The 27,407-nt window shown below is 40.8% G+C and overlaps 3 protein-coding genes across 6 annotated transcripts in view; 1 reads left to right on the plus strand and 2 right to left on the minus strand.

Annotated features, from left to right (window-relative positions):
• The window catches only part of si:dkeyp-19e1.3 (USP6 N-terminal-like protein), a 30,701-nt gene extending 22,251 nt beyond the window's left edge, over nucleotides 1-8,450 (plus strand). For all 4 annotated transcript variants that reach the window (XM_034685609.1, XM_034685606.1, XM_034685607.1 and 1 more), the window contains exons 9-15: nucleotides 1,266-1,314; nucleotides 2,947-3,067; nucleotides 3,994-4,088; nucleotides 4,276-4,341; nucleotides 4,511-4,610; nucleotides 5,043-5,195; nucleotides 5,334-8,450. In XM_034685609.1, coding sequence (XP_034541500.1) covers nucleotides 1,266-1,314; nucleotides 2,947-3,067; nucleotides 3,994-4,088; nucleotides 4,276-4,341; nucleotides 4,511-4,610; nucleotides 5,043-5,195; nucleotides 5,334-6,712 — 1,963 coding nt within the window. In that variant the 3' untranslated portion in view covers nucleotides 6,713-8,450. The remainder of the gene's footprint in view (nucleotides 1-1,265; nucleotides 1,315-2,946; nucleotides 3,068-3,993; nucleotides 4,089-4,275; nucleotides 4,342-4,510; nucleotides 4,611-5,042; nucleotides 5,196-5,333) is intronic.
• A 39-nt stretch (nucleotides 8,451-8,489) lies between these two features.
• uevld (UEV and lactate/malate dehyrogenase domains) lies at nucleotides 8,490-13,960 on the minus strand. The gene is made up of 12 exons (XM_034685613.1): nucleotides 13,774-13,960; nucleotides 13,024-13,108; nucleotides 12,867-12,932; nucleotides 12,618-12,781; nucleotides 12,387-12,528; nucleotides 12,198-12,292; nucleotides 12,002-12,107; nucleotides 11,611-11,781; nucleotides 11,123-11,287; nucleotides 10,767-10,854; nucleotides 9,562-9,685; nucleotides 8,490-9,391 (listed from the first exon to the last, which is right to left on the minus strand). The coding sequence occupies exons 1-12, from the start codon at nucleotides 13,813-13,815 to the stop codon at nucleotides 9,227-9,229; spliced, it is 1,413 nt and encodes a 470-aa protein (XP_034541504.1). The 5' UTR covers nucleotides 13,816-13,960; the 3' UTR covers nucleotides 8,490-9,226.
• Nucleotides 13,961-19,259: 5,299 nt separating this feature from the next.
• On the minus strand, nucleotides 19,260-26,245 carry LOC117813726 (protein SPT2 homolog). Its single transcript, XM_034684733.1, has 6 exons — nucleotides 25,667-26,245; nucleotides 25,191-25,305; nucleotides 23,390-25,075; nucleotides 22,036-22,195; nucleotides 21,872-21,949; nucleotides 19,260-21,765 (listed from the first exon to the last, which is right to left on the minus strand). The coding sequence occupies exons 1-6, from the start codon at nucleotides 25,727-25,729 to the stop codon at nucleotides 21,672-21,674; spliced, it is 2,196 nt and encodes a 731-aa protein (XP_034540624.1). The 5' UTR covers nucleotides 25,730-26,245; the 3' UTR covers nucleotides 19,260-21,671.
• Between the last annotated feature and the right edge of the window lie 1,162 nt (nucleotides 26,246-27,407).

A 27,407-nucleotide genomic window follows, 5' to 3' on the forward strand; every position in this document is an offset into this window, starting at 1 on the left:
CGACTACTCCTCTAAAATGACACAGTTTTGGTAGCTTCTTCAACAAATGTCTGTAAACTAGTGTGCCGTATGGATATCTCCAAAGTTCTTGTTTTTGTTTTTCTTTGTCATCTCACATGTTCAGCTTTGCCCTTGCTAAGTATCTGCAGGGTGTGACCTCTAGCTTAAACCTTGAGGCAGTCCTACACACACACACACACACACACACACACACACACACACACACACACACACACACACACACACACACACACACACACACACACACACACACACACACACACACACACTGAAACAGTGGTTTCCTCCTCTCCTCTCTGTGTTTTATTAGCCTTCCTGTCAGTGCATGAAGCCCCACAGGAAATGGCATTCATACAGAATGTGCACATGTACAAAATAACTCAGCCCACAGCATTAGACTGAGACAACGTACTAATATGACACTTGTATTTAAACAAAATATACTAAACATTCAACAAGTTAGTTTCGTAATAACTGTGAGTTTCTTACAGACACTGGTTTGATCTCATCAGTTCAACTCTGAGTGCTCTCCCCTCACTCTTTGTAACATACTTCCCCTTCAATTCAAAGCCACTGAGTACAAACACACCAAAACACTGCTCCATCCTGCTTGGCTGCCCACTCTTTCCCTGCAAGTCAGCAGCTGTCTTACTGAAACCAACACACTGACAGCTATTAAAAGCTCCTTTCCTGCCTCTGTCACCGTCAATAAGACACGTATTTACTATAGAGGCCTGGGGGGGGGGGCATCCTACTCTGTCTACAATATGTTTGTAAATGCCCCTGCTCCTCTAACACATACACAATGGCTGCCTTGTGTTCACTGACTGAAACAGTTGAGACTCCAGATGTAATAAGCCGTGAAGCACACAACCCTGTAGTTAAAAAAGTTAAATGAAAGCCGTGTCATGCAAGCACTAATATATCACATCAGTCCTCTCACACACGCTCTTTGTTTATACTCACGAGCTAAAGTTAAGGACCACTGGAAAGAGAGAGAGAGAGAAAACGCACACTCAAAGATTGATACAAACACAACCAGGATGATATGGAGACATTTTCAGCCTCCCCAGAAATATTTGCAGCTGTTTTGGGTAGCTAGTGAAGATTGATGAAGGTTTATTTAGTGATGAGATCACTGAGGAATCATGTCTCAGTGCCTGACACACTGTTGTAGCTTGTGTGATTGTTGCTAAGGAACCACATCCTCGTTGTAACGGGCGGTTTCTCTGTTCCTCTTTCAGGCAGCAAGCACTTTTTCACGTCTTGGCAGCCTACTCTGTGTACAACACGGTGAGTTTGTTTGTGTTACCAAAGGGTGTGTTACATAATGTGGGGGAGTCTTTGCAGGAAAAAGCAGTATGTTGGTGGCGCAACTGCTGCATGTTCATGAAGTGTGCTAGCTTCCACGTAACAAAAAGAGTATGTGCTTTCCAAACTGGTCTGATCAGGTTCTTGTTTTGAACCCCAAATGTTCTCTTAAATCACGTGTTTAAAGCGCTTTTTTTTGACACAGTTGAAATCTGTGATCATTTTATTTGTATGGTAGAACTCAACTCAACTCAACTCAACTTTATTTATATAGCACCTTTCCTACATAAAAACATGTAGCCCAAAGTGCTTCACAGAATAACAGAGACAGAAAACAACAGCAATGGTAAAATGATAAAAGGCATGATTATAAATAAAATACTTAAAAATAAGATAAAATCAATACAGTAAAATTAATAAAATAAGTGATAGTGGAAAGAAAAGTTAAAAATAAGGCAGCGTTAACCAGATCAGTTGAATAAAATAAATGAATAGATGAATAAATAAAGAATTAAATAAGATAAATATATGGTGAAGCAATGATTCAAGTAATAATGCTTAAAATAATAATACAAATGATAAAAATAATAAAAATAATAATGCAGTCCAGGGCTAAAAATAAATTACTCCACATTAAAATCTAGATTAAAAAGGTAAGTCTCAAGTTTACTTGTGAGACACACAAGGAACATTTAGAAGTGCAACTCATTTATTGGAATACAGTAACTGCACATGTAAGTAGTCTGTATCTCATCACGTGCATGTACATTACGGTAATCCATATTTATTAATTCTTGTAACCGTCTGGGAGGGATAAAAATGTTTGGATCCAAAGATAGGCTTGTGTACAGAGCACTACATCTCCCCACACACAAACTCAAGCCAAGTCTGTTTTTCTGATTAAGCTCTGTAGTCAGTTCCTGCGTGTAAGAGGTGTTAGAGCCAGAGGAAATGGGCATGTGCTGTTCCTTTTTCCCTTCTCCCCTCTCCTCACACACGGCTCAGAAGAAACTGGGTCAGTAGGAGAGACGGAGAGACACAGACAGAGGGGGGGAATACTGTTTGTCCTTTTGCCTATGTGATAGCAGAGAAGAATGTGGAGAATGTGTAGTTTAACCTCAATGTTGCCCTAATAATGTTTACTGTATTTCCTTTAAAGGATACTAGAGAGTATCCATTTCTGGCTGTGCAATAAATCTGCCTTAATAAGGACAAATACCAAGTGTGTGCTCCGTTTTGGTAATCTTTGCTTGCCAAGAGCAATGAGTTTGAATCATAGTAGCGTCAAATTGGCGCTTCTACAAGTTGAAGACTTGACATGACTGAGACTGAATGTTGAACCACAGTAAATATTTGAACATCTTTTGGTTTAAATGTTTATAATACTGAAGCTGCATAGACGGACGGTCTGGATGTGTGTGGTTTTAATTCACATGGGGGGCTGCACAGCCTGCTCCAGACCACATCAGACATTCAGGTGCACTTCTCCCTTCATTTCTTTATGTATGTATGTGCGTGCGTGTGTGTGTGTGTGTGTCTATTAAATAATAAATTTTTCCTCTCATTTGACCATTCTGTATAAATGAACCTGTGTCTTCTCCTGTGGTCCCCTAGGAGGTGAGCTACTGTCAGGGGATGAGTCAGATTGCTGCCATCTTGCTTATGTACCTGAATGAGGAGGACGCCTTCTGGGCTCTGTCTCAGCTCCTCACCAACAGCAAGCATTCTATGCACGGTGAGACATGGTAGACTGAAGACAAACTGGTTAAAAGTAGAGCTGATTGATGATAGTTTTTATGATTAGAAATACAAATATGTAAATGTGAAGAAAACATTTTTTTTTCTAAATTTCAATCAGTGAAGCAGCTCCATCTAATGTCTTCTTATTAAATATAGTTTTTAACTAGGGATGCACCGATCCTACTTTTTAGGTCCCGATACCGATATCGATACCTGGGCTTTGGTATCTTGCGATACCGATACAAGCCGATCCGATCCCGGTATTGATTTAACAATCTCTATTCCTTCATGTGAGGATAGAATCATGTTGGCAACTTCAGGCTTTTCTGACTTTGTAAACCAAAATAAAATGAACATTTTTAACCTGACAGTATCATTATTCAAGAGATTATAAATGTGTACCAGCAGTTTGGTGAGTTAATCTTCATAACCAACAGATATTACAATTACAATTCAACTGGGCAAAAATGCACAGACCGGCCGGCGCTGATGGCTTAGAAGACACCCATGGCTGTTGTACACACAGAAAACCATAGAACTGAGATGAATAGATCTGCCATATGGATCGGCACTATATATCGGCCTCTTGTCACAGATGTCCGATCTAGCTGGATCTGGCCGATATCCGATACCAGGATTGGATTGGTGCATCCCTATTTTTAACCTAAAGACATTTTCATATAAGTTTGTCTCAGTGTTACCCCCATAAGAATGATCTAAAGAAAATCTACACACTACAGTATTTGTGAATTCATACAGTGAATTCTCCAAATGTTTATATGATCAATGTAAATCCAAGATCAAGTTTTCTAGGCTCCCTGTATTAATTCTATTAGAAGATGTAATATGCCTCATGTTAAGACACTTTATGTTTACCACACAGCAAATATAATGTATGTTCTGCTGATTCTATCATTCTAGGTTTCTTCATCCCAGGATTTCCCAAGCTGCACCGTTTCCAAGCCCACCATGAGCGGATCCTCTCCAAAATGCTGCCAAAGCTAAAGAAACATCTTGTGAGTTCAATTGAATCTGTACTCCTGAGCTAATAAATTAGAAAAAGACCATGAGGTGCTTTTAGGTCAGAAAGTTACTTCTACATCCAAGAGGCTTAACTATTTTGAAAGTAAGATTTATAATTCAGTACAGAGTATGAAGAGTTAAATCTCATTAGACCATTTTTCATTTATTCTTGCCCTGCAGGACAAGGAACAGATGACAACTGGGATTTACACCACCAAATGGTTTCTGCAGTGCTTCATTGACAGAGTGAGTGTTTGGATTTGCCAGATCTTCCCTGTTTACTTCTAGTCCCAGATGGAAAACTCAGTCATTAATCAGAACATGTCAGTGTATTCTATTGCTTTTACTTTTGGATAAAGAACTACCTCCCACTTAGTCTTATTATTCTTTAATGCTTCTATGTCTTATGTAACAGACCCCGTTCACCCTCACCCTGCGTTTATGGGACATCTACGTAATGGAGGGAGAGAAGACGCTAAATGCCATGGCTTATACAATCTTCAAGTTACACAAAAGTGAGTGTGACGCTGATGGACATTGTCTTCTGTGCCTTGTTGTGATAAAATGAGTCAAACCAACATCTTGCCCAGATACAGCCATGGCTGCTGGTGCTTTACCATTGAGTGTTACTATCTGGATTACATCGCACGCTGCTTCTCGCTTGGCTGCCTCCTAACTGGATGGCTTACATAATGCAAGTGGCCGGTTGCTGTGGAGAAGATTCAAAAGCTGGAATTTCATTGGGTGCTTGCTCTGGCAGCTCTAAAACAGTTTAATTACTGCAAAGCTACTCCTTTGGTTGTGTATTAGTAGTGTAATGTTAAACTTGTGTAACAGTACCGTATTATCCAGGTATGCAACACTGTCATGGAACCTCAGGAGGTTTTAGTCACCCTTTCTATGAGCTAACCTGCCTCTGTTTTGTATCTGGGCTGTCGTCCAATCAGAGCGCCTGCAGAGGCTTCAGTTAGAGGACCTGAGGGAGTTTCTCCAGGAGCAGCTGGCTGTTTCTTTCTTCCTGCCTGACGATGTGGTGGTTGAACAATTACAGGCTTCTATGTCGGAGCTGCGCAGTAAAAAGCTAGACCAACCTCCCTCAGGTGCGGTTCTCCTTTCTACTCTTTTATTTCCTTACTTTTCAGTTTAAAGCTTCATTCACCTTTTGATACATCTACACAACCTTAAAGAGGATCATTTATAAATGTTTTTTTGACATACTCTCTTCAAATCCCTTTTAGCCAAGTCAGACGAGGTACCAAAGAAACCCCTGGGCCAAGAGAGACCAGTTCTCCTACGGCCTCTGCAGCCTGACTCTCCTCTGGAGGTGAAAATCAATCTGCAGCATCAAAGCCAACTCGACACAGTGACCCAGAGAACAGACAGCATGACCCCCTCCCGTCCTGAGCCCCAGCCCTCTACAACAGCTACTTTGCCTTCTCCTGAGCCCGTTGTAGTCCACACACAAAGAACACCGTCACCTCTGAGGCCTTGTAGAGCTGCTCCATTACCTCCAAAGGTGGAAAAACCCTGTGGTGAAGACAGGTTGGATGGAGATGTGAAAGAGTCTTTACCAGAGCTGAGCCATGTTGAAGATGGGTTGCAACAGGAGAGCCAGCCTGAAGAACCAGACTCCCAGGAGTACCCCATAGATTGGCCTCCCCCTTATGTGCCTCCTCCTCTGGAGGCTCTTGTCATGCAGCCTGAGGAGGTGATCATGGACCTTCCAGATCTGCCACCCCCTCCCTTATTTTACACTGAGCAGATTGACCAAAGTGTCCCAGAGACCCAGCACAGCTCTCCGTCCTCTCACTCAGCCTCCCCACTGGTCACTCAAAGGAAGCTATCGCCAAAACTTTCCCCTAAACCTTCCCCAAAACCCCCCACATCTCTGGACCTTACACAGAAAAAACCTCCTCCCTCAAAGCCTTCCCCTCCTGGTGCTTTCACCAAGCCCTCCTCCTCCTCCTCTCCTAGACTTCTTCCCCCAAAACCAACCAAGTTCCCCGTCTCCCTATATGTCCCAGTGTCTGCGGGAGATCGACGGCCATCAAACACCTCCCAGTATGATAACCTTTCTGAGGCCGATGAAGATGATCGCTCCTTGGAGAGGCTACTGGGCTCCACACCTGAGGAAACTCCCAGCATGCTCAGCGAGCATCCACATACCATGAGCAGTGACTACGACCCTGCTCTCTACCCTCTGCCACCGCCGCCTGTGTTCATTCCTCCTTCACCCTCTCCTCTTCCTCCCTCGCTATGCGTTCTTCCCAGTTTGCCTCAGGAGCCAGAGTATGAAGGAGACGGCAGCTGGGTGGAGAACTCCATCATCCCCCCTCCACCGGCCAGTTTTGCTGACAGACTCAGTCCCTTCCAGTGTAATGCTGTCAGCTGTTCAGACGCACACAGAGCCACCTCGCCTGGTTACTCCAAGCCTTTCTCCAGGGGGCCCAGGGACCATTCTGCTTTTCCAGCACCCCTGTTGTACACAGGGTCTCCCCCAGGCCACTCTAGGCCTTCAGGACAGCCGGCAGTGGGGGTGCCCTTGGTGCGATCCAGCCCAGACTTTTGCAGGATGCCTCCAGGAGGACAGCAGCTGCCCAAATCAGTGACCTTTTGAATTTTCCAAGTTCTGTTCAAGTGTTACTGATTCCTCCTCCATGATTCAAACTCTGTTAAAGCTTGATTAGGTTTCAAAGCCATGTAAGAAGTAAAAGGCCAGTATCTATTCCGTGTGTCAAAGGTGTATGTGCATGTGTGTGTGTTGTGTGAGAGGACTTTTTATTTACTGATTTGTACAGATTGTTGAGACTTGCAGCTTTGTAAAAAAGTGCCGTTCTTTTTCTAAATGTCAAACTTGTATTTAAACTACTGTCTGTGTTACTGTTTGCTGCACAAAAAGTGAGTGTAGGAAGAATTGGCTTTTCGTTCAGATGATGGTAAGGAGAAAAACTACACAGAAATTAGTTGACCTAATTCCAGCTGCAGTTTTAACCTTTACCTCGCCTCCAGTTTGTTCCAACAAAGTGTCTTAACCTTACTGCAGTTCACCAAGTGTAGCAACTCTTAACACAAGGGCTTCTTAGGCTGCAGAGTTAAAGGAGATCTTGTCTTTAGCCCCTAAACTCTTTATTCAGCTGCAAACTGTGAGCAGGCTCACACCACTTATCAGTAATGGTTAATTAAATGCAGTTTTTTTTTACTGTCTGCAGGTCAATACTTGATTACCAGGAACCACTTAACAGGGCTGCACCACAGCTGCTTGCATGCAAATTGGTAACCACCAGCAGCAAGGAGACAAGGTGCTGTATGTCACTGGTGTTAACACTGAAGCTAGTGTCAATCATATGAAACCTGCTCAGGTTTCTTTTTCCCCACCCATGTCGCAGTGGGTTCACTCTGGTGTCCTTCTGCTTATCTTTTTAAAGTGATTCTGGAAGGTGCTGTCCTTTTCAAAGACATGGTTTCAGTGTTATATCTGTGTCAGACACTTTGTTTCATGTGTATATATGCATGCAAGGTTTAATAGGGTAGAAGAATAAGACTTGACAGAAGGAGTGCAAAATACTGTCACCATACACTTTTGTTAGTCAATATCTTTGTTGCAATATTTGTGAAGTGCAGCTCCACCTAGTGGTCAGAAATGTTATAGATTGACGGTAATTGGCTTTAAATGTCCAGAAGTTAGAGAGGGGTTTTAGGATGCTCTGAAATTATCTTATTTATGAACGTGCACAACTTAATTTTACATAAGGAAATATTGAAAGGCACAGAGTACAAAATACACTGTTTTATACATGCACAGTCAGGGAGGAGGGGGAAAGCTACAATTATACATATGCACAAACAAGTTTAAAGACACTGTAGTAACAGAAGTGTCAGAGCAAAAGAAATGGAAGTTGAGCCATAACAGTTTGTTCAAGGACCTAAGAGACAAAGGGTTTGTATTATTGTTACATTCATTATATTATAGTATATGCTATGTCTAATCAGTAGTTTGGGTTATTTTGCACTGACCTTTGTCGTTGCCAAGAGGTTACAATTTTTTGTAAGTACTCAGTTTTCTAACGGAGTTCCAGGTTACTGCTAAAGAGTCCTTTTACAAAGTGATGTTTAACAGTTCATGAACTTTGGTCTGGCTGCTTGGATTTTCACACAAGGGTTTGGATCCTGGCCTGCATGAAAGTATGATTGGCTAGCAGGAGTATCTTTTTTTTTTTAAGTCATGTGACTTGAATACCAATAATGCATCACTGCTCCTTCTATGGATCCACTTTAAATCAATGATTCAGCTCAGACCAAAGTTTGTGTACATTTATGCAACTACTTATTGGAGTTTTATAAAGAGATAAACCTTGTTTGTTTGTTTGTTGTCTTCTCTTTCGTACACAGACACATCTGGTTTCAGAAGTTTATTGCACACCGACACAACCATATAGTCCTAGTGTACAAACATAAGTGCAAAGTGTTTCACCCAAAGTAAACAAAGATGATTTAAATGTAAAGGCAGTTAAAAAGCTTCATATTTTCATTAAATATAGAAACAGCATCAAGGCAAATATACAAGCTGTACTTCATCAATCATTGAGTGCATCATCAACAGTCACATGTACTGTGTATCATGAACAGGAGTCATACTATAACTATAAACCCTGATTATCTGCAAAAGAACTATGTAAGGCGAGGGTTAGTATAAAAATAACATGTATCTTATCATGTACATCTTTGGTGATAGTCAAATTCAATATGAGCATTTACTGACAAAAATAAAGCTTTGGTTTTTAGATTATTTCATTTAAAGTCTTAGATCTTTATAAAAAAAAAAAAACATTTATGTTATATGTTTAAAAAAAACATTTGTATAAGACAAGACAAGTACCTTTTACAGTCCTGCAAAATATTTCTGATGATTTTTGTACCCCACACGTTAAACATAGTAACCAACTAACATAGATACAAATCCTTTGATTAAATTAAACACATTTTAGAAGACAACATAGTTTCCAACTCCAAAACTTCTGATGTAAGTAGCTTAATGATATTGCATTTAACTTCAGCACAGGCACCAGCACAGCCCCATCACATCTGCAGGGGTGTTTTACTGGAAGAGTTAAGCCTGAAACTGGGAAAACAATCACATCCTGAGCTGACTCATGAGGTTGGAAAGAGAAGAGACACTATCCTTCAGTTTGGAGTCTTCCTCCGGTCCGAGTGAAACTCCAGCCAAGCGCGCGGAACCGTCTGCTCCCATGATGCAAGGCACGCTGAGGAAAACCTCTGTGCCTATTCCAGCCCAGCCCTACGGCAAAACAAAGAAATGATGACAACTTAACTATGTGGCTGAACTTCAGTGAAAAGACAAAAATATGTGAACTCCTGGCTTGAAGTTAATGATAAGCAACAACACATAGCACAAAGTGGACTGTAAGAATGCTGAGGTTTTAACATGAGAACACATGGTGGTTCTACCTGAGCCAGTGTGGAGACGGAGTGAATCTTCTTTTTATCCGTTAAGACACTGTTTGTGATGTCAGCAATGGACAGACCCACAGACCATGAGCGCTGGCCTCTGTTCTTTGTCATCTCAAAAGCTCTACAAGCACAGATAGAAATGTTCATTAGTAAAACAATTTATAAATATTGAACACATACAGTATCTCACAAAAGTGAGTACACCCCTAACATTTCTTCTAAAGATGATGCACAAGAAAGCCCACAAACAGTTTGCTAAAGACTAGCAGACTAAGGACATGGATTACTGGAACCATGTCTTGTGGTCTGATGATACCAGGATAAACTTATTTGGTTCAGAAGGTGTTAAGCATGTGTTGGGGCAAACAGGTGAGGAGTACAAAGACAAGTGTGTCTTGCCTACAGTCAAGCAAGGTGGTGGGAGTCTGGTGGGTCTGCATGAGTGCTGCCGGCATTAAGGAGCTAAGGAGTTCATTGAGGGAATCATGAATGCCAATATGTACTGTGACATACTGAAGCAGAGCATGATCCCTCCCTCCAAAGACTGGGCTGCAGGGCAGTATTCTAACATTATAACGACTCCAAACACATCCACAAGATGACCACTGCCTTGCTAAAGAAGCTGAGGTCAAAGGTGATGGAGTGGCCAAGCATGTCTTCAGACCTAAACCCTATTGAGCCTCTGTGGGGCATCCTCAAAGGGAAGGTGGAGGAGCGCAAGGTCTCTAACATCCACCAGCTCCGTGATGTCGTCATGGAGCAGTGGAAAAGGATTCCGGTGGCAACCTGTGAAGCTCTGGTGAACTCCATGCCCAAAAGGGTGAAGGCAGTGCTGTAAAATAATGGTGGCCACACAAAATATTGACACTTTGGGCCCAATTTGGACATTTTCACTTAGGGGTGTACTCACTTTTGTTGCGCTTGTTTAGACATTAATGGCTGTGTGATGAGTTATTTGGAGGGGACAGTAAATTTACACTTTGATACAAGCTGTACACTTACTACTTTACATTGTATCAAAGTGTCATTTCTTCAGTGTTGTCGCATGAAAAGATATAATTAAATATGTGCAGCAATGTGAGTGGTGTACTCACTTTTGTGAGCTACTGTACGTAGCACGTAAACATGGATACATCAGAAAATAAGTCAAAACTCTCTTTATTTGTAAGGTAAGAGTGGAAATCCCTCACACTTGTTCATACCTGTCTAAGAGTGGCTTGGCAGAGTTGGCTCCAACTGTGATCTCTTGCTGCACACTCGAGCTTGCCCCACCATTGCTTATCACAGGAACTGAAGGATAAAAACACTGACAAGCTTACTCATGTGCATCTTTTACAAGTGTACAGATTGGAAAGAACGCATGACAACAGCAGGTAGTGCAGGGTGACTTGCTCAATCTAAACAAAACATCAAATCTGATTAAAATGTTACTACAAATGGAAAAGAGAGGGGAATATAAGTAGGTTTCATGAATGAAAGAGCAGTCTGTGGATACACAGACACAATACATGCAGCACAAAGCTTCATGTTAATATTTCATTGATCTTTTTTGGCTCACCTTTGCTGTCTGACAGCTCTCCTATGACCCAGGCTGGTTTGTGAGTGTTCAGGTTAATATCCAAAACGTGACTGAGTCGCTCTGAGTCCAGGTTACAACCAGCCCCGATCACATGTGCTGGAGGGAGGCCACTCTGCCTCCAGGCAACGTGGGCCATAACGTCCACTAGAGTTAGAGAAGAAGAAGAGGAAAGATGACAATACATTTAAAGGGTAACCCGGTAACGTCCAAAGAGGAATTTTTATTAATAAGGTAGCAGGATTTTATGTTTCTTCACAGAAAAACCTCATAATAAATAAGTTGTCAGTGCTTAATTCTTCATACACACATAGCCTGGACTTTTTTTTTTTTAAATCATGATAACCTTCTGCTTCATATTTTGCAGATCTTTGAGCTTTTTTCTTTAGGATTATTCTGTAGTGTTTCTTTATGTTGTACAATGCATACCAAAACATTTCTATAAAGAGTTGATTCTCTTTTTCTCTGACCTGGTTGTGACGCGATGATCATCACTGCGTTTGGGCTGAGATGAGCTACATTCGGGATGATTCCTTTGTACAAGTCCACATTAGTCTGAACCACACTCACATACGACTGCTCGCTGCTCCATGCGTTTGCAGTCACCACGACAACCTTGGAGCCTGCAGAGGCTGAAAAATCTGACAAAGAGGATAACATAAAGTTAAAGATGTTGTTCCTCTCCTCTGAACTTGTTAGCGTTTGCTTCCAGAAATTAAATGTGTTCTGTTATTCCTCACAGGTCAAAGTTCAGGCTCTGCTATAGAACAGCAGCTTGTGTGAAAAATCCTTCCCCCTAGCTGATTCCTTTGAATCTGGCTTTAGTGATAACACATCAAACAGGCAGAGAGGGTGACATACCTCTGGATACCTCCACCTTAGGCAGACTGAATATCTCCAGATCTGTGCTGCCACCCTTAGTGGAGCTCTCAGCCACGTCAATGAAGACAAGTTTATCCACTGTACACTGGATTAAAAAGGAGAGGACTTTTTAATCTGAGCTAGTACATTATATAATATGAATTAAAACTCCTGGAGGATTTAAAAGGTGTTTTACCTTTGATAAAATGCTCATCACTGTCGCCATTCCCAAATCTCCTCCACCAATAACAGACACTTTGTGGCCCATCTGACTTGGATTTCTGCTTACACCTGGAAGAAAGATGTATAAGCTGTAAGTGGTACACATTTTTTATTTTTTGAATTATTGATCATAAACTGCAAAAATGTAAATGAAGCAGGACACCTTCATTATTCTTAAAATTAGAGACGAAAGCCAGGAGCTCATGTGGGTCTTTATTTTCTCCTGTGGTCTTTGCAGACAGTGGAGGATCCTCCTGAAACTTGGCAATCATCTCATTCAGAAGACCCACCACCGATGATTTTGGCTGTTTAAAGAGTCAGAAATGAATGATCAGAACACAGCAGAACCCTTTCAATGAAATTCATATTCCAAGTGGCAAGTATAAGTTCATACATGATCCCAGTTGTGCAGTCCTGGCAGGAAGATCCGTCCTCGAGCATCCACATGTTTGCCCCCTCTGATGACCATGTTTGCAGTGGGTTTTAGGAGGCAGATGGGAGGAGTGAAGGGGAATGAGTCCATCAGCCACAGCAGAATAGGGAAGTTGTACGTAACACCTTAAGATAGCGACACAGCCATCAGTGCAAATCAAAACAATCTAATGATCATGATTAATAAACCCTTTTCAGAGGCCAGCCTTACCTTCATACTTGACAGGGATGTTACCAATCAGTTTGATCAGATCTTTTTGGGTACTGTCGCTAAAAGCTGAAATTGAAGCATACGAGAAGTCACTTCTGATCATTTATCAGGTGTGCTTTATGTACATGTCTTCAAAAGGTAATTTAAAAAAACTCACTGTAGGTGCCTGGAAATGGTTTAATCCCGGGGAATATCCGATGGATTTTCTCCAGCTCCCCAACAGCAACATCATGGAATTTATACTAACAACCGGAAGGGGAAAAATCAGATTTATTCATGATTTTTTTTACAGTATGAGCAGCAGTTATCTATCTATTACCTGAGTTTTACAATCAAGCTGATACCTGTCAATCAACATTCACATATCAAACAGTCATGTGGGTGATTCAGCTATTTCTTCAGCTATGTTCTCCCCTCACATATTACAGTGAGCTGCCCAGCACACTGGTCAAATGTTTCAGATTTACCAGTTACAGTGGTTACAACCACATGATTTTCTTTGAACTTATTTAAGAAAGTTAACAAAAGGTCTACGATGCTGCTTTGAACGAATATCATGAACTAAGATATTTGCCTTGAAAATAGCTTTGTAAAGCACAAAAGAGGAACACAGCCCTGGGCAGTGATTTTGTTTTTATATAGAGATGTGTCACATCCCAAGGTATGTTTAAGGAAATAAATCTAACCCAGATTTATCCTTTTGATACATCTGTTTTTTTCCGTATTATCTGTATTCTCCCTGTACGTGTTAAGCGACAGAGCAGGTTCAACCAGTTGGTTAGGGATGACAACAGCTTTCAAGGTAGACGAGCCTGCTATGCTAGCCGGCTTTTATATTGGATATTACCATAATCAGTGAATAAAATATAACATTGCTTTCATTACTGTTTTTTTCTTAATAACTAACCTTGGAAAGAATCCGCTGTATTTTCTCTGAACTGAGGTCCATCTATTGAGGTTCAGATGACGTCTTTTTCTAATTTCAGCCTCTTGGCGGCTGACTCCTTCAACTTTAGCAACATAAACTTCCGCAAACTTTCAGGAGTAGCTAAGCGAAGGCGCTGACTCCTCCCACTTACCGCGTCACTTACGGCAAGCCGAGAGGGGACAAAAGGTCCTTCAAAATCTGAAGCCGACTCTGCTCTTAAATGGTTCCACGTATGATGAATCACATCCACAACATACAAAATAATGGTAATAATGTTTTCAGAAAATCAAGTACATTTTTTTAAATTATATGAAATACTATTTCACATAGCATATGGCGCAAAAATAATGTCTGAATGAACAGTGGTGGATACCAACAAAGTAAATTTACTTGAGTACTGTACTTCAGTAAATTTTTTGAGTATCTGTACTTTACTTGAGTATTATTTTGGGGGGAAACTTATAAATTTTAATCCACTACATTTCTATCAGTACTCTAGTTACTCACTACTTTTGCTTTGAGTCAGTTCATGAATTTCCTTCTCTTTTCTGAAATCTGGTCCCTAAGACAGTAAAGTGTGTTTGTGTAGTTCTGTTTGTCTCAGTGGTTTAGCCATACCTGTATATCATGCATCTCCAGGGTTGAACATGGAGCAAACACATAGACACAGAGGTTTTTGAAATGAAGAATGATGCGTGTCGTTTGAAATGTTCTCCCTGTATCCTATTCTGCCCAAAGACACAAAAATCCACAGTCCAACCTGAGAAAGTGTGTTGAGCTACGTAACATTTGTTTCATTCCAGATGAACATTTCAAACTAAGCTCTCTGTGTTTAGAGTGACTTAGTTTCTGTTTTTATTCCATGGTATAGTTTTTAGAGATTTCAAGTAATGGTTTCTAGATAAACATAATGTAACAGAATGTACTCCTATGTATTCTTGACTGCCATCATGCTTTGTGAAAATACAATGTTTTAAGATTTTTTAAGAAGTACTTTGAATACTTAAGTATTTTTAAAAGCAAGTACTTCAGTACTTTAACTCAAGTATTATTCTGACAGAACAACTTTCACTTGTATTGGAGTGATATTTGACATGGAGTATCTATACTTTGACTTAAGTAATGAAGTTGTGTACTTTGTCCACCACTGATGATGAATAACATCCACAACATACAAAATAATGATAATAATGTTTTCAGAAAATCAGCTACATTTTTTTTTATTATATGAAACACTATTTCACATAGCAAATGGTGCAAAAATAATGTCTGAACAACTTAGTTGGCAACAAAAAACGTGATAATATTTTGGTTGTAGAACAAAGTTCTGCATATTTAATAAAGATGGTCTAACTATGAAAAACGTTGATGTTAACAGGACAGCTACAATAAAACACTTGAAATAATTACTTCACTGAAATCCGGTATATAATTATTTTTTTTCTGCACATTCAAATGACTTTAAAGTAAAAAAATTTAAAAAAAAAAGGCAAATTCTCCTCTAAAATTTATTGTAAGCAACACTGGACACTGTGAACTTGTTAGATTAAAAAAAACACACACTTCCATTTGTATAGTTCTATGTCTCACTCATTTCCCGTTTCGAAGATCTTCCTGCCCGGCCAGTTTCAGGCTAGAGCAAAGTAGAGACACGGAGAAAGTTACAGAGAGTGATTAAGTTAGAAAAAAAGAGAGATAGGGAAGACACTGTGAAAGACCAGGTGCAGAGACATCAGGTCAAGTGATTAGGATAATATGAATCTGTGTAATAAGAAGTTTAAAGTTGTTAACAGTGGAGCCAACATTGGTGAGGAAGGTATAAGAAAAGAGACCAGACATTGAAGCAATACAGGTACAGATTAGCGGTAGATAATGCTGATGTATGTGGTTTATATTTCTCATTGGAAACAGAAGGCAGAGTAATAAAAAGGGAGGTCAACAGCTCCAGGGAAGGATGGCATTTTAGCTCCAAGGTGGTCAAGAAATGAAGCAATTCAGTGTTGGAGACAATAGTCTAACAAATTACAAGTCCTAAGGGTGAACTCTTCCCAGCTCCTGAAAGCTAGCAGCAGTGTTCCTAATTATCAAATTAGTTTTTTTAACATTGTTCCTGGACAACAAATATAGTCATACAACTCCAATCTACTCATATATAAAGAAACGGGGCAAAACAAAAATAACTGGTCTTGTTTATGGAGCTATAAGTTACAAAACCAGTGATTCTGGAAATGATTTAGATTACCAGTTTCATGGAAGAAGGTTCATGACACTGAAAGTATGCGTTGTTTATCTTTGAGAGAAAGATCTGCTCTCTCGGACCCAGGAATGACGACGAGAGCTGCTGAGGGAATCTGGCACATTTCATTTAGTTTGGCCAACAAACCCTTTGCCCTAGTACTGCCTGCATTGATTTGTCTGCTTGCAAAAAGTCAGCAGCTGTTTGATGAATTACGTAATATTATGTCATCTCATTACATCTTATATAATCTTATCTCATCTTATTAGATTTTATATAATCATGTTGTAATCAATTAATTTTTTTTTTTTTGTATTAGAATGCCTGAAAAGGGTCTTACTTGTTTGGCATTACACAGCTTTTACCCTTTGTTAAAATGTGTAACTTAGGAGGAGGTAAAAACTTGATACGGCATGATTATATGGCTGACTGGTCATCAAACTTTTTTCCTAAGTTTTCATACATTTTAAAAAGAAGTGTTGCAGTTTGAAATAGAGCAGTTGGCTGCATATTTAGAACTTCATGGTAGATAATCTGGTTTCTGTGTCTTTAGAGGCTTAACGTTACCCACACAATCCCAGTCGGCTGTTAAGGCTTCGTAAATTGATCACAAGTAGTTAACTATACTGGTACACACCTTTGTGGTTACCATGACCACCCAGGAGTCAGCAGTGGCACAGAAAAAGCAGAACTGTTCTATATTAAAATAGATGGAAATGAAGCCATGTCACTGAACTGTGTTAACTAATGTTTAATCCCTGATGGATAACTTTTCTGCTGCCCCTCTGACTAGTCAAAGGTCAAGGTGTGCAGTTGAACAGCAGGTGGTTGGGGTTAAGTGAATTCTTCCTCATGTCAGGCTGTGCCTTCGAAATGACCCATTCTCAGTGATGACTCACCAAAGAGGAACTGTAACATGTGTCAGTGCAGAGTGACATACAGTGGGGCAAAAGAGCATTTAGTCGGCCACTGATTTTGCAAGTTCTCCTACTTAGAAAGATGAGAGAGGTCTGTCATTTTCGTCAGAGGTACACTTCAACTATGAGAGACAAAATGAGAAAAAAAATCCAGGAAATCACATTGTAGGATTTTTAAAGAATTTATTTGTAAATTATGGTGGAAAATAAGTATTTGGTCACCAACAAACAAGCAAAATTTCTGGCTCTTACAGACCTGTAACTTCTTCTTTCATAAGTTCTTCTGTCCTCCACTCGTTACCTGTATTAATGGCACCTGTTTGAACTTGTTATCTGTATAAAAGACACCTGTCCACAGCCCAAACAGTCAGACTCCAAACTCAACCATGGACAAGACCAAAGAGCTGTTGAGGGACACCAGGAAGAAAATTGTGGACCTGCACCAGGCTGGGAAGAGTGAATCTACAATAGGCAAGCAGGTTGGTGTGAATAAATCAACTGTGAGAGCAATTGTAAGAAAATGGAAGACATACAAGACCATTGATAATCTCCCTCGATCTGGGGCCCCACGCAAGATCTCATCCCGTGGGGTCAAAATGATCATGAGAACGGTGAGCAAAAATCCCAGAACTACACGGAGGGACCGGATGAATGACCTGCAGAGAGCTGGGACCAAAGTAACAAAGGCTACCATCAGTAACACACTACACCGAGAGGGACTAAAATCCTGCAGCGCCAAGCGTGTCCCCCTGCTTAAGCCAGTACATGTCCTGGCCCGTCTGAAGTTTGCCAGAGAGCATATGGATGATCCAGAAGAGGACTGGGAGATTATCATGTGGTCAGATGAAACCAAAATAGAACTCTTTGGTAAAAACTCAACTCGTCGTGTTTGGAGGAAGAAGAATGCTGAGTTGCATCCCAAGAACACCATACCTACTGTGAAGCATGGGGGTGGAAACCTCATGCTTTGGGGCTGTTTTTCTGCAAAGGGGACAGGACGACTGATCCATGTTAAGGGAAGAATGAACGGGGCCATGTATCGTGAGATTTTAAGCCAAAACCTCCCTCCATCAGTGAGAGCATTGAAGATGGAACATGGCTGGGTCTTCCAGCATGACAATGATCCCAAACACACCGCTCAGGCAGCAAAGGAGTGGCTCCGTAAAAAGCATTTCAAGGTCCTGGAGTGGCCTAGCCAGTCTCCAGACCTCAACCCCATAGAAAATTTGTGGACGGAGTTGAAAGTCCGTGTTGCCCAGCGACAGCCCCAAAACATCACTGCTCTAGAGGAGATCTCCAGGGAGGAATGGGCCAAAATACCAGCTACAGTGTGTGCAAACCTGGTGAAGACTTACAGGAAACGTTTGACCTCTGTCATTGACAACAAAGGTTATGTTACAAAGTATTGAGTTTAACTTTTGTTATTGACCAAATACTTATTTTCCACCATAATTTTCAAATAAATTCTTTAAAAATCCTACAATGTGATTTCCTGGATTTTTTTTCTCATTTTGTCTCTCATAGTTGAAGTGTACCTCTGATGAAAATTACAGACCTCTCTCAACTTTCTAAGTGGGAGAACTTGCAAAATCAGTGGCCAACTAAATACTCTTTTGCCCCACTGTACCTTTAAATAACTCCAGACCTGTGATGTCACTTTTGGAAGAGCACTCAGTGACATTGATAAAACAAGTTTATCTGCTTTGCACCGGATTGAAGGATAAAAAACTTGTTGCCCTTTCCCAATTTTCTCAACCAATAAAATGCAATTTGTTTTTCCTCTTATTGAGTTCTGCTTACACACGGTGGGGAGATCAGAACTTATCATAGCATGGTTTCTGTTTTAATGTTTATGGACTGCGAAGCTGCATATGAAGGAATTCACAATCACTGATTATGGAATTCGATTCAAAATAAGGTACTCTTGTGGTCTATGTGGACAAAGAGGACAACCATCTCAGACCCCCACAGATGAGTTTGGCTGTTACAGAGCTGGTAATTAATGATCAGAACCCCTTCAATCAAAGATCATACATGATCACAGTTGGGTAGCCATGGCAGGAAGATCCGTCTCCGAGCGTCCATGCTTGCCCTCTCTAATGACCATGTTAGCTGTGGGTCTTCAGAGGCGTGAAGGGGAATGAGTCCAGTCACCACAGCAGATCAAGGGAGTTGTAGAAATAGCTTCAAGACAGAGGCACTGGCATCAGTACTAAATTAGCCCGTAAAGACCCTTTCTTATCAGAAGTTAGCCTTACCTTCAAACTGGACCGGGATGCTATTGATCATTTAATAAGAACTTTTTTGGATGCAGCTTTTATATATGACAGTATTTGGTGTGATGTGTGTAGGTCTTCAAAACATGCGGTTTCATCCCAAGGAAATTCCATTGAATTTTAGAAAGGGGAAAAGGACAGTCTCATTCATGACTGCTGAGATGGTTACTCGGTGTGAGAGAGTTTATGTGCATATCAAAAGGAACTTTAAATAACTGTCAGGACTTGTAATTTTGCATTTTATATTTCAAGTGGGAGACATAAGCCCATTTATTTTAAAACTTAGCTCGATGCACAGCTGTTACATGCATTTCTCATCACATTTTAAAAATCAAAGTAAGGCCCATCACGTTGTAAAAAGTGTGCCCTGAAGGTGGATTCAGTCCAGTTCTGTTTTGTAGTTGTTTCCCATCAAGCTGCCCTATACACAAGTCAGATGCTTCAGATTTAGCCGAAACAGAGGGCAGAAGGAGATATACCAACAGGAAAAAGATCTTAAAGCCAATGACAAAAGGTGCAGAGGTTTGGAGAAAGTTTGATAGCAGCTTATCTTGGCACTCACTCTTAAGAACTCACTCAGACTGACGCAGTCTCTTCTCAAGTGGCAGGGGGATGAGTACCGTTGTTTGCAGATCACTCAATGAGACACCAGGGTGGACATAACACAGCTGAGCTCACAGACAAGCACCTGGCACTGCAGAGTAACTGAAGGAGCGATTGAAGAGAATGGACCAAAGCTGCCCTCCTAGAAAATACAAAGTCTGGTGCTACCAGTTCCAGCTTCACTAACATGGGATGAGCCCCCAAATGAGAGAGATAACAGTAACAGCAGTCACTGAAGGCCAATAACTACATCTGGAAGTGGCTTTATCTTCCTAAATGCCTCTCCAATGCCGCTTTGTTTGGAAGAAATGCACAGCATACCACTAAAGAATATCTCTTTGGAGTACAGGCTGGAGAAAACCAGGCTGGTACTTGAACCCAGTCGAGTAACCATCTGATCAGGGATGTTAGTGCCAAGATCTGGGCAGCGATAGCATGGAGGGCAGAGGATTGTGTGAATGCAGTGGTTGGCTAAAGCACTAACCCATAGGAGAACCCAACAAATATGAAGATGCACAAGATGGTGCAGCCAGGAAAGCTTTGGTCAGAAGTTATGATGATGGGATGAAAGAAGTTGGTCACAGAAAAAACAAGAATGATGAAATGCAGTGGCTGGATGCAGTGACCCTCAGAAGAAGGAGGTTCCATTCGCAAAGGCAAAGCCACATACGACCCCCTTTCCAGTCCAGCCAACCTAACCCAGGAACAAAGGCTTGGCTCAGAGGAGACATGAGTGCTCTTCACCACATCTTGTCTGGCTGTGAGACTGCTTTAGCCCAGGTACAAGTGGTGGCATCAGCAGGTGCTGAGGAAGTTGGCTGAGCACACAGAAGACGACTGTGTCTTGGAATATCTCGAAAAGTATCTACTGACATACCAGGTCCATGAGAGGAGGGGGGCAATATAATAAAGAAGCATATGAAAAGGAAGAAGCTGAAGTATACAGGAGTAGTGGACCCCGCTAACTTCACGTTCCCTATAGCAAGCCAAAAAGGAAAAAGAAAAACACTCACAAGTTACTGAAGCCGACTTTGATGACTGATGAGTCTTCTAATAAATAATATCCAGTTATGAAATGACTGTCAACAAATTAATTTCTTTTTTAAAACTATATTAAATAATGTTTCACACAATATGACAAGAAAACAATGTCTCAATGACTTAGTTGGCAACCAAAATCATCTCATCTGTTTGTGTAAGAACCAAAGTTCTGTACATTTCATACATACTGTCAAACTTTGTTGTAAACTGGACGATTAAATAAAACCTTGAAATAATAATTCCTCTCAAACCCTTTTAAGGAGCCACACACAACACGTCAGAAGTATTTTTTCAGCGTGTTCAATTGTTTTTTACAATCAAAGATTTGAAAAAATATGCAACTTCTGCTGAAAATTTTTCTCATCAACACTGGACACTGTGTGCCATTGTTAGTTTAAAAAAAATCACACTCTTGCATATTCTCAGTTCTCTTTTCAACACAGTTCCCTTTTGGAAATTGGGACTGTTGATAGTGTAAACCCTGCATTCAGGCAGTGAGACTTCTGATACAACAGGGGAAATGTGAGAGCCTTTCATCACACCTTACAACCTAATGCCTCTATGATTTGTGCATTCTTTTTGACAGTCTCAGGTTGTTTAGCACAAAACTCTTCAACTCCCTCTTGGCCTATGTCACTCCAATAAAGTTTTAGTATGGAAAATAGAAGGCAAAAAGTGGAGATAATGCCAACAGAGGCCTATGCAGACAGAGTTCCAGGCATCTCTTGTAAAGATGGCAGACCCACTTTCCCATCTTCACCGGACACAGAGTGTTTTTCTTATCATCTCAATGGTAGAGAGGCTTCAGGATTTTTTGATTCTCTTTACATTTTGTCTCTTAAATATCTCTTCCTCTCGTCTCTCCTCCTCCTGATCTTCCTGCACGGCCATCTTCAGGCTAAAGTAGTGAGAGACACAGGAAGGATAAGGAATAAATAAAAGAGCTCTCAGGACAAACAGTACATACCTATTGTTGAGGACTATACACTTTATTTCTGTCTTACCTCCTGGCCTCTTCTTTCTGCATATCTTTCCAGCTGCTCTCCATGAATCTAAGTGCATAGTCACTCTCATCCTTGTATCTGAGGAGTGAAAAGAAAATCAGGCACTATTCATTTAGAAGACTGTTGACAACATTAACTGAAATTACTTATGGGACAACACTTACTTGTTTTTGTCATAGCCAAAGATCTCCCTGATGTGCTTGGAAATTTGGTCCTGCTCCTCTCCTTCATCATCAATAAAATCATCCATTTCTGAGTCATACTCATCTTCCTCATCCTCGTATTTCCTCTTGTATGCAGAGGTGATGGGGGGTAGCATTGTACCTGGACAATAAATACATTATACATTGAAATACATTTCCAATCACCACAAAAATAGAATCAGACTGGGTAAACCAGACATTTGGGCTTGTTTTGGAAGCTTTGAGTTACAAAAAAGAAGTGATTCTGGGAATTATTTAGATTACCATTTTCATGGAAAAAGGTTCACGACAGTGAATGTATGCTTTGTTTATCTTTAATAGAAAGATCTGCTCTCTGACCAAGGAAAACCGACTAAGGCTACAGAGGGTATCTGGTGCATTGCATTCAGTTTGGCCAACAAACCCTTTGCCCCCTTACTCCCTGTACCAACTTGTCTGTTTGCAAAAAGTCAGCAGCTGTTTGATGAATTACGTAGCATTATATAATCTTATCTGATCTTATTAGATCTTATTAGATTTGATAGAATCACCTTGGCCCTAAAAACAAGCATCGATTGGGTTGCTTGTGAATAGTTAGCGGCTGTTTGATGTAGTATGCAGTATTATATAATGTTATTTAATCTCACTAACTCTTATGTAATCTTGCAGTAGTGTAGTACTTCGATATTTTTCATTTTAACAGAAAAAATGAACCATGAATAACTTTAAAAACTTGACATCTACTTATTTTAATCATTTTTACTATTTGTAAAATTAAACACAAAACGAATTCAGTGTTTAAGTTGTACTCAGAGCATATAGCAAAGTGTGCTCTTACAGCATCAAGTAGTTTCACTGCAGCAAAATGGTACAGTTTTAATTCTCATGGCAACCTGCTGCACACACACTGACCTGCATTCACCAGAAGCTAGACCTGTATGTTCGGCTTTAAGTTAATCTGGTTTAGGGCATGAACTAAACACACAAGCGCCAACTTGTACAGAAACAGTCTCTCTACTCATCTTATAAATGTAATTTTCCTGCGTCATTATTTGACTTCAAAGTTCTTTGGTTTATTTAATCAGATTGGTTTGGTTTGTTGTCTCCCTCTAATTTGAAATAACTTATTTTGATTTGGAAATATATTGGTGTCTACCTTTTCATAGCTGTGTTTGTGTTAGCTTTGGTCCCTTTTCATATTGTATTTAAACAGCTGAATACATTTGTACTACGTATTTGAATAAAGTAGTACTTCCTCAATAAGTACTACAGGTCAAACACATATAAATCTATGTTTTTGGTAGTACCATATCATTGCCTTTTTGATGGTTCTTACCTGGTGGTCTGTTCATCATAGGTCTAGGAGGCATTCCTTGTCTTGGAGGCATTCCCTGTCTGGGAGGCATTCCCGGTCTAGGAGGCATCCCTGATCTAGGTGCCACCCCAGGTCTCTGCTGCATACCAGGGCGAGGAGGGATTCCTGGTCTGGCCCCTCCAACATTCTTGGATGAGATGGTCTCCGACACCACAGTGCACTTAGGTCTTCCGGGTCCAGAGCCCATGGTTCCACTCGGCCGCACTGGTCCCCCACTACCAGGCCGACCAGGTCCAAATCCTGGGGGTCGGGATCCATTTCCTCCAGGGTGACCCTGCAGGCCCCTTCCAGTAGGCCTCCCCTGTGGGGGACCAGCGGGCCTCGCCTGTTGGACACCAGCAGACCTTGCTTGTGGGGGGCCAGCAGGCCTTCCCTGTGGGGGGCCAGCAGGCCTCGCCTGATGGACACCAGCAGGCCTTGCTTGATGTTGACTCCCTGCCTTATGAGGGCTGCCTGATGAAGGTCTCATCACTGAATGACCATTTGATTTTACTGCAGAATTCATTCCAGGCCTCATTTGTTCTCCCTTTCCCGACTTTTGGCTTCCAGTGGAAAGTTCTTGCTTCGATGAGCTACCCTGACTTGGCCTAGTCTGTAAGAAGCCCCCATTTTGAGACTTTTGCCCTGGTGTAGCTGCGCCAGAAAGCCTGCTCCCAGGAATACCTGAACCTCTGCCATGAGGTAGAGATGAGCCTTCTTTTTTAAAGCTAAGGTCACTTGAGGTGCTGGATTTGTGACTAGGCAAGGGCCTGGGACCCCCTTGTTTGGCTGAAACCTGAGAAGATGATGCTTTCTGAGGAACTTTACTGTTCATGGCACCAGATGGGAGAGACATGCTCGCCTTGGGTCTGTCCCTATCACTGTGAGGCATCTTGGGTCTCTCTCTTTCTCTGTCACTTACTGGGGTCTTAGAAGAAGAATGACCTTTATTGCTATTGTGGATTTGGTGGGACTTCTTCACTGACCCAGTGGGCTGACTTGGCTTTTCTTGGGAGTACTTTTGTGGTTTGCCGTTCTTCTGCTCCTTCTCTAAAGAGCTGTGTCTCATTGAACCAGAGCTAGAGTGGGGTTTACGATCTCTTTCTCGATCTGCCTTTGGGTCTTTGTCTTTGTCTGGTCTCTTAGCCCTACGCTCCACCTCCAATTCCCGTATCTCGTCAGCTGTGCGGAGCCTCTCTTCCTTTATCGCCGTCTTGGGTTTTAAGTCAACTGGCTCAAACTGCTTCTTCTCTGCTAATTTCAATAAGTCTGCAAAGTTCATGGGAGCAGAAGCAGCTTTTGGGGCCCCACTGGATTTCTTAGAGGAGGTGTTAACAATCCTACTATTCCCATTAACACCAGTATTTTTCCCTGGTCTCAGTGGCTCTGGCTCCTGTTCTGGTTCTGAATCTGATTGATCATACTCATAATTGTCCTCATCATCCTCTGGATCATTAGAGTAATTCCCAAGTCTGTCCTGGTTCATTGATCTTTCTTCCTCCATTTCTTGTTTTGTTTTCCTCTTCTTAGGAACATCTACCACTGGGACTCCATTATAGCCTCTAAAATTGTCCTTAGTTCTGGAAGCCATGGCTCGGGCTTTACGGTCCGACTTCAGTTCCACCCTCTTGGCTAGTAGTTCGTCCTTCTGTTTCCTCATTTTAACTTCTGTGAAGAAAAAGCATACACAATCTATAAGAAATCAAAATGACTGTGAAAAAAGAAGATGACTATTTAATTGCAGACAAGCCTGATCTTGTTTTTTTCATTTGTTTGCAGTTACCTTTCTTTTTGGCGTCAGTCACTTGCTTTTTCAGTAGTGCCTGCACAGCAGCAGGATTTACGCCTCTCGACTTTGGATCCTTTTTGGGTGGGCCAGCTTGTAAACTGTACCTCTTCTGCAAGAATTATGGGAAAAGGACACATTTAAATATGAAACCTACAACATTTAGAGAAATCCACTGCATTCCTTCACCATCACGATGTTAAAATGTCCGAGTGATAGGTCGATTGATAACTAAGAGGGCGTACTGACATCATAAGACATGTAATTTAAAAAACGTGTCAGACACACTAATTTCCTCTAAATGTCCTCTTGGCTTCACATACTGTGTCAAGAGGGCGGTAGTAAGCAGCTAGTTGCATTATCTGACCGTCACTGACATAATCTGCCATTCGTGAGTCTTCACGGTAATCCAGAAAACTCTAATTCAACCATTTGGGCGAAGTAAATTGAGTGCCAAGTGACCTCTTTCTTACCTGTGAAGAGCTGCCACCTTTGTTTTGAGTAGCGATGTCCAGTATATTATCGAAGTCCATCATTTTGACAGCAGTGATGTGTTCTGGTGTTTAAAGTGAATCGAGCCAAACTCAAGCAAAAGGTGCTGGATGCTAACGTTAGCTTTTAGCTCACCAATCGGTCAAATAAGCTCTCCTTTTTAGTGTCAATGTCCGGCATCCAGGTAAGCATAAGGACACCACTTCATCAAACCATCTCCATCGAGATTGTAAATTAACAAGGTGACGCTGCTTTACAGCTTACGTTTGCGTACGTTAGCATGTGCTAGCGAACTCAACGCTAGCTAACCCTACATTAACGAGCCACCTAACAGGATCGACAGACGAACTTCCCCCTTTGCACCGATATAACGACACACACTAACGCAAAACCATCAAAATATCGGTGTTTGGAAAACCTTCCGAACGTAAAACAATAGAAACTCAGCCACAACAAACGCCGGGTGTGGAAGGATCTGACGCTACTAGACAGAGACTGAAATATTTATGGTGCCACACAAGCTCAGAGTGCTCTGACGAAGAGAGAGGATTCACTCCTACGTGCTTCCGTCATAGCAGCGTCAGTAACTCTGCATTCACGTGTTGTCAGAAAAGTCGGATAAATGAGTTTCTTATTATAATATATATATTTTTAGGTTTTTCTGCTGTATATATCAATCAAAAATGGCATGTTACCCAGGTTTATATTTTTACACACAAACAAGATCACATTGTACAATGACAAACACTAGAGTCCAATCCAATATGTTTTGAAATGTTTTCTTAAAAATAAGAAAACAGGAAGGACTCATTAATTGGAAAGAAGATATGATACATGAAATGAAAATGAAAAATGTTTTTTTTTTAAATACATAATAATAATAAAATAATAATAATAATAATAATAATAATAATAATAATAATAATAATAATAATGCAAAATAACAATTATTTCTTACAAACAAAATCTTGAAATTAATTTTTACAACTTTGTCTATGAAACATATACTACATTAGTCCTCAAGAGAGGGAGTATAATTTACAAATGACAGAAAAGAACCCCAGGTCTTTTAAAATTTATCTGAACAACCTCGAGAACTATACTTAATTTCCTCTAAATAGAGGAGGATTTATGAATTTCATCTGATAAATTAAACTCAAAAGCTTTCTCATGTAGCAACAAAGACAGAGTCCAAAGGTCAGCAGATCGGTCATCACTTTGCAAAGAAAAAAACTGACCAAATGGAATATCTAAAATAAAAGATAGATCAAAATAAAAGGAAACATTGTGCTTGTTTTACATATCGCTGATTAATTGTAGGTCAATTATGTGAGTTTTAACCGTCTTAACACTCAATTGGTTTCTGTCCACGTAGAGTGACACACATAAGCTGTGAGTGATGTAATATACTTTAAATTATTTAATATTGTCCCTCTCTATACAGTCAATGGTATTCCCACAGACAATCAGTGAAAGCTCTTGGACTAAGTTAGAGGCGCTACTTGAATTCCGAGCATCTGATGAGTACGTGAACGCAACCTTGAAACAAGAGGACTAAAATCAATGTTTGTTTCTGTCATTTGTTGATTTATAAATCAGTTCAGCAACTCATTTGTGTGTTGCTAAAGTGAATAGTATAAATGCTATACAAATATGGGTAGTATTCAGTATTACAATGTTTCAGGTTTGACTCGTTTAGTGTCAGCTTTGACATGGGAATAG

Source organism: Notolabrus celidotus, chromosome 6 (assembly GCF_009762535.1).
Source record: "Notolabrus celidotus isolate fNotCel1 chromosome 6, fNotCel1.pri, whole genome shotgun sequence".
NCBI lineage: Eukaryota > Metazoa > Chordata > Actinopteri > Labriformes > Labridae > Notolabrus > Notolabrus celidotus.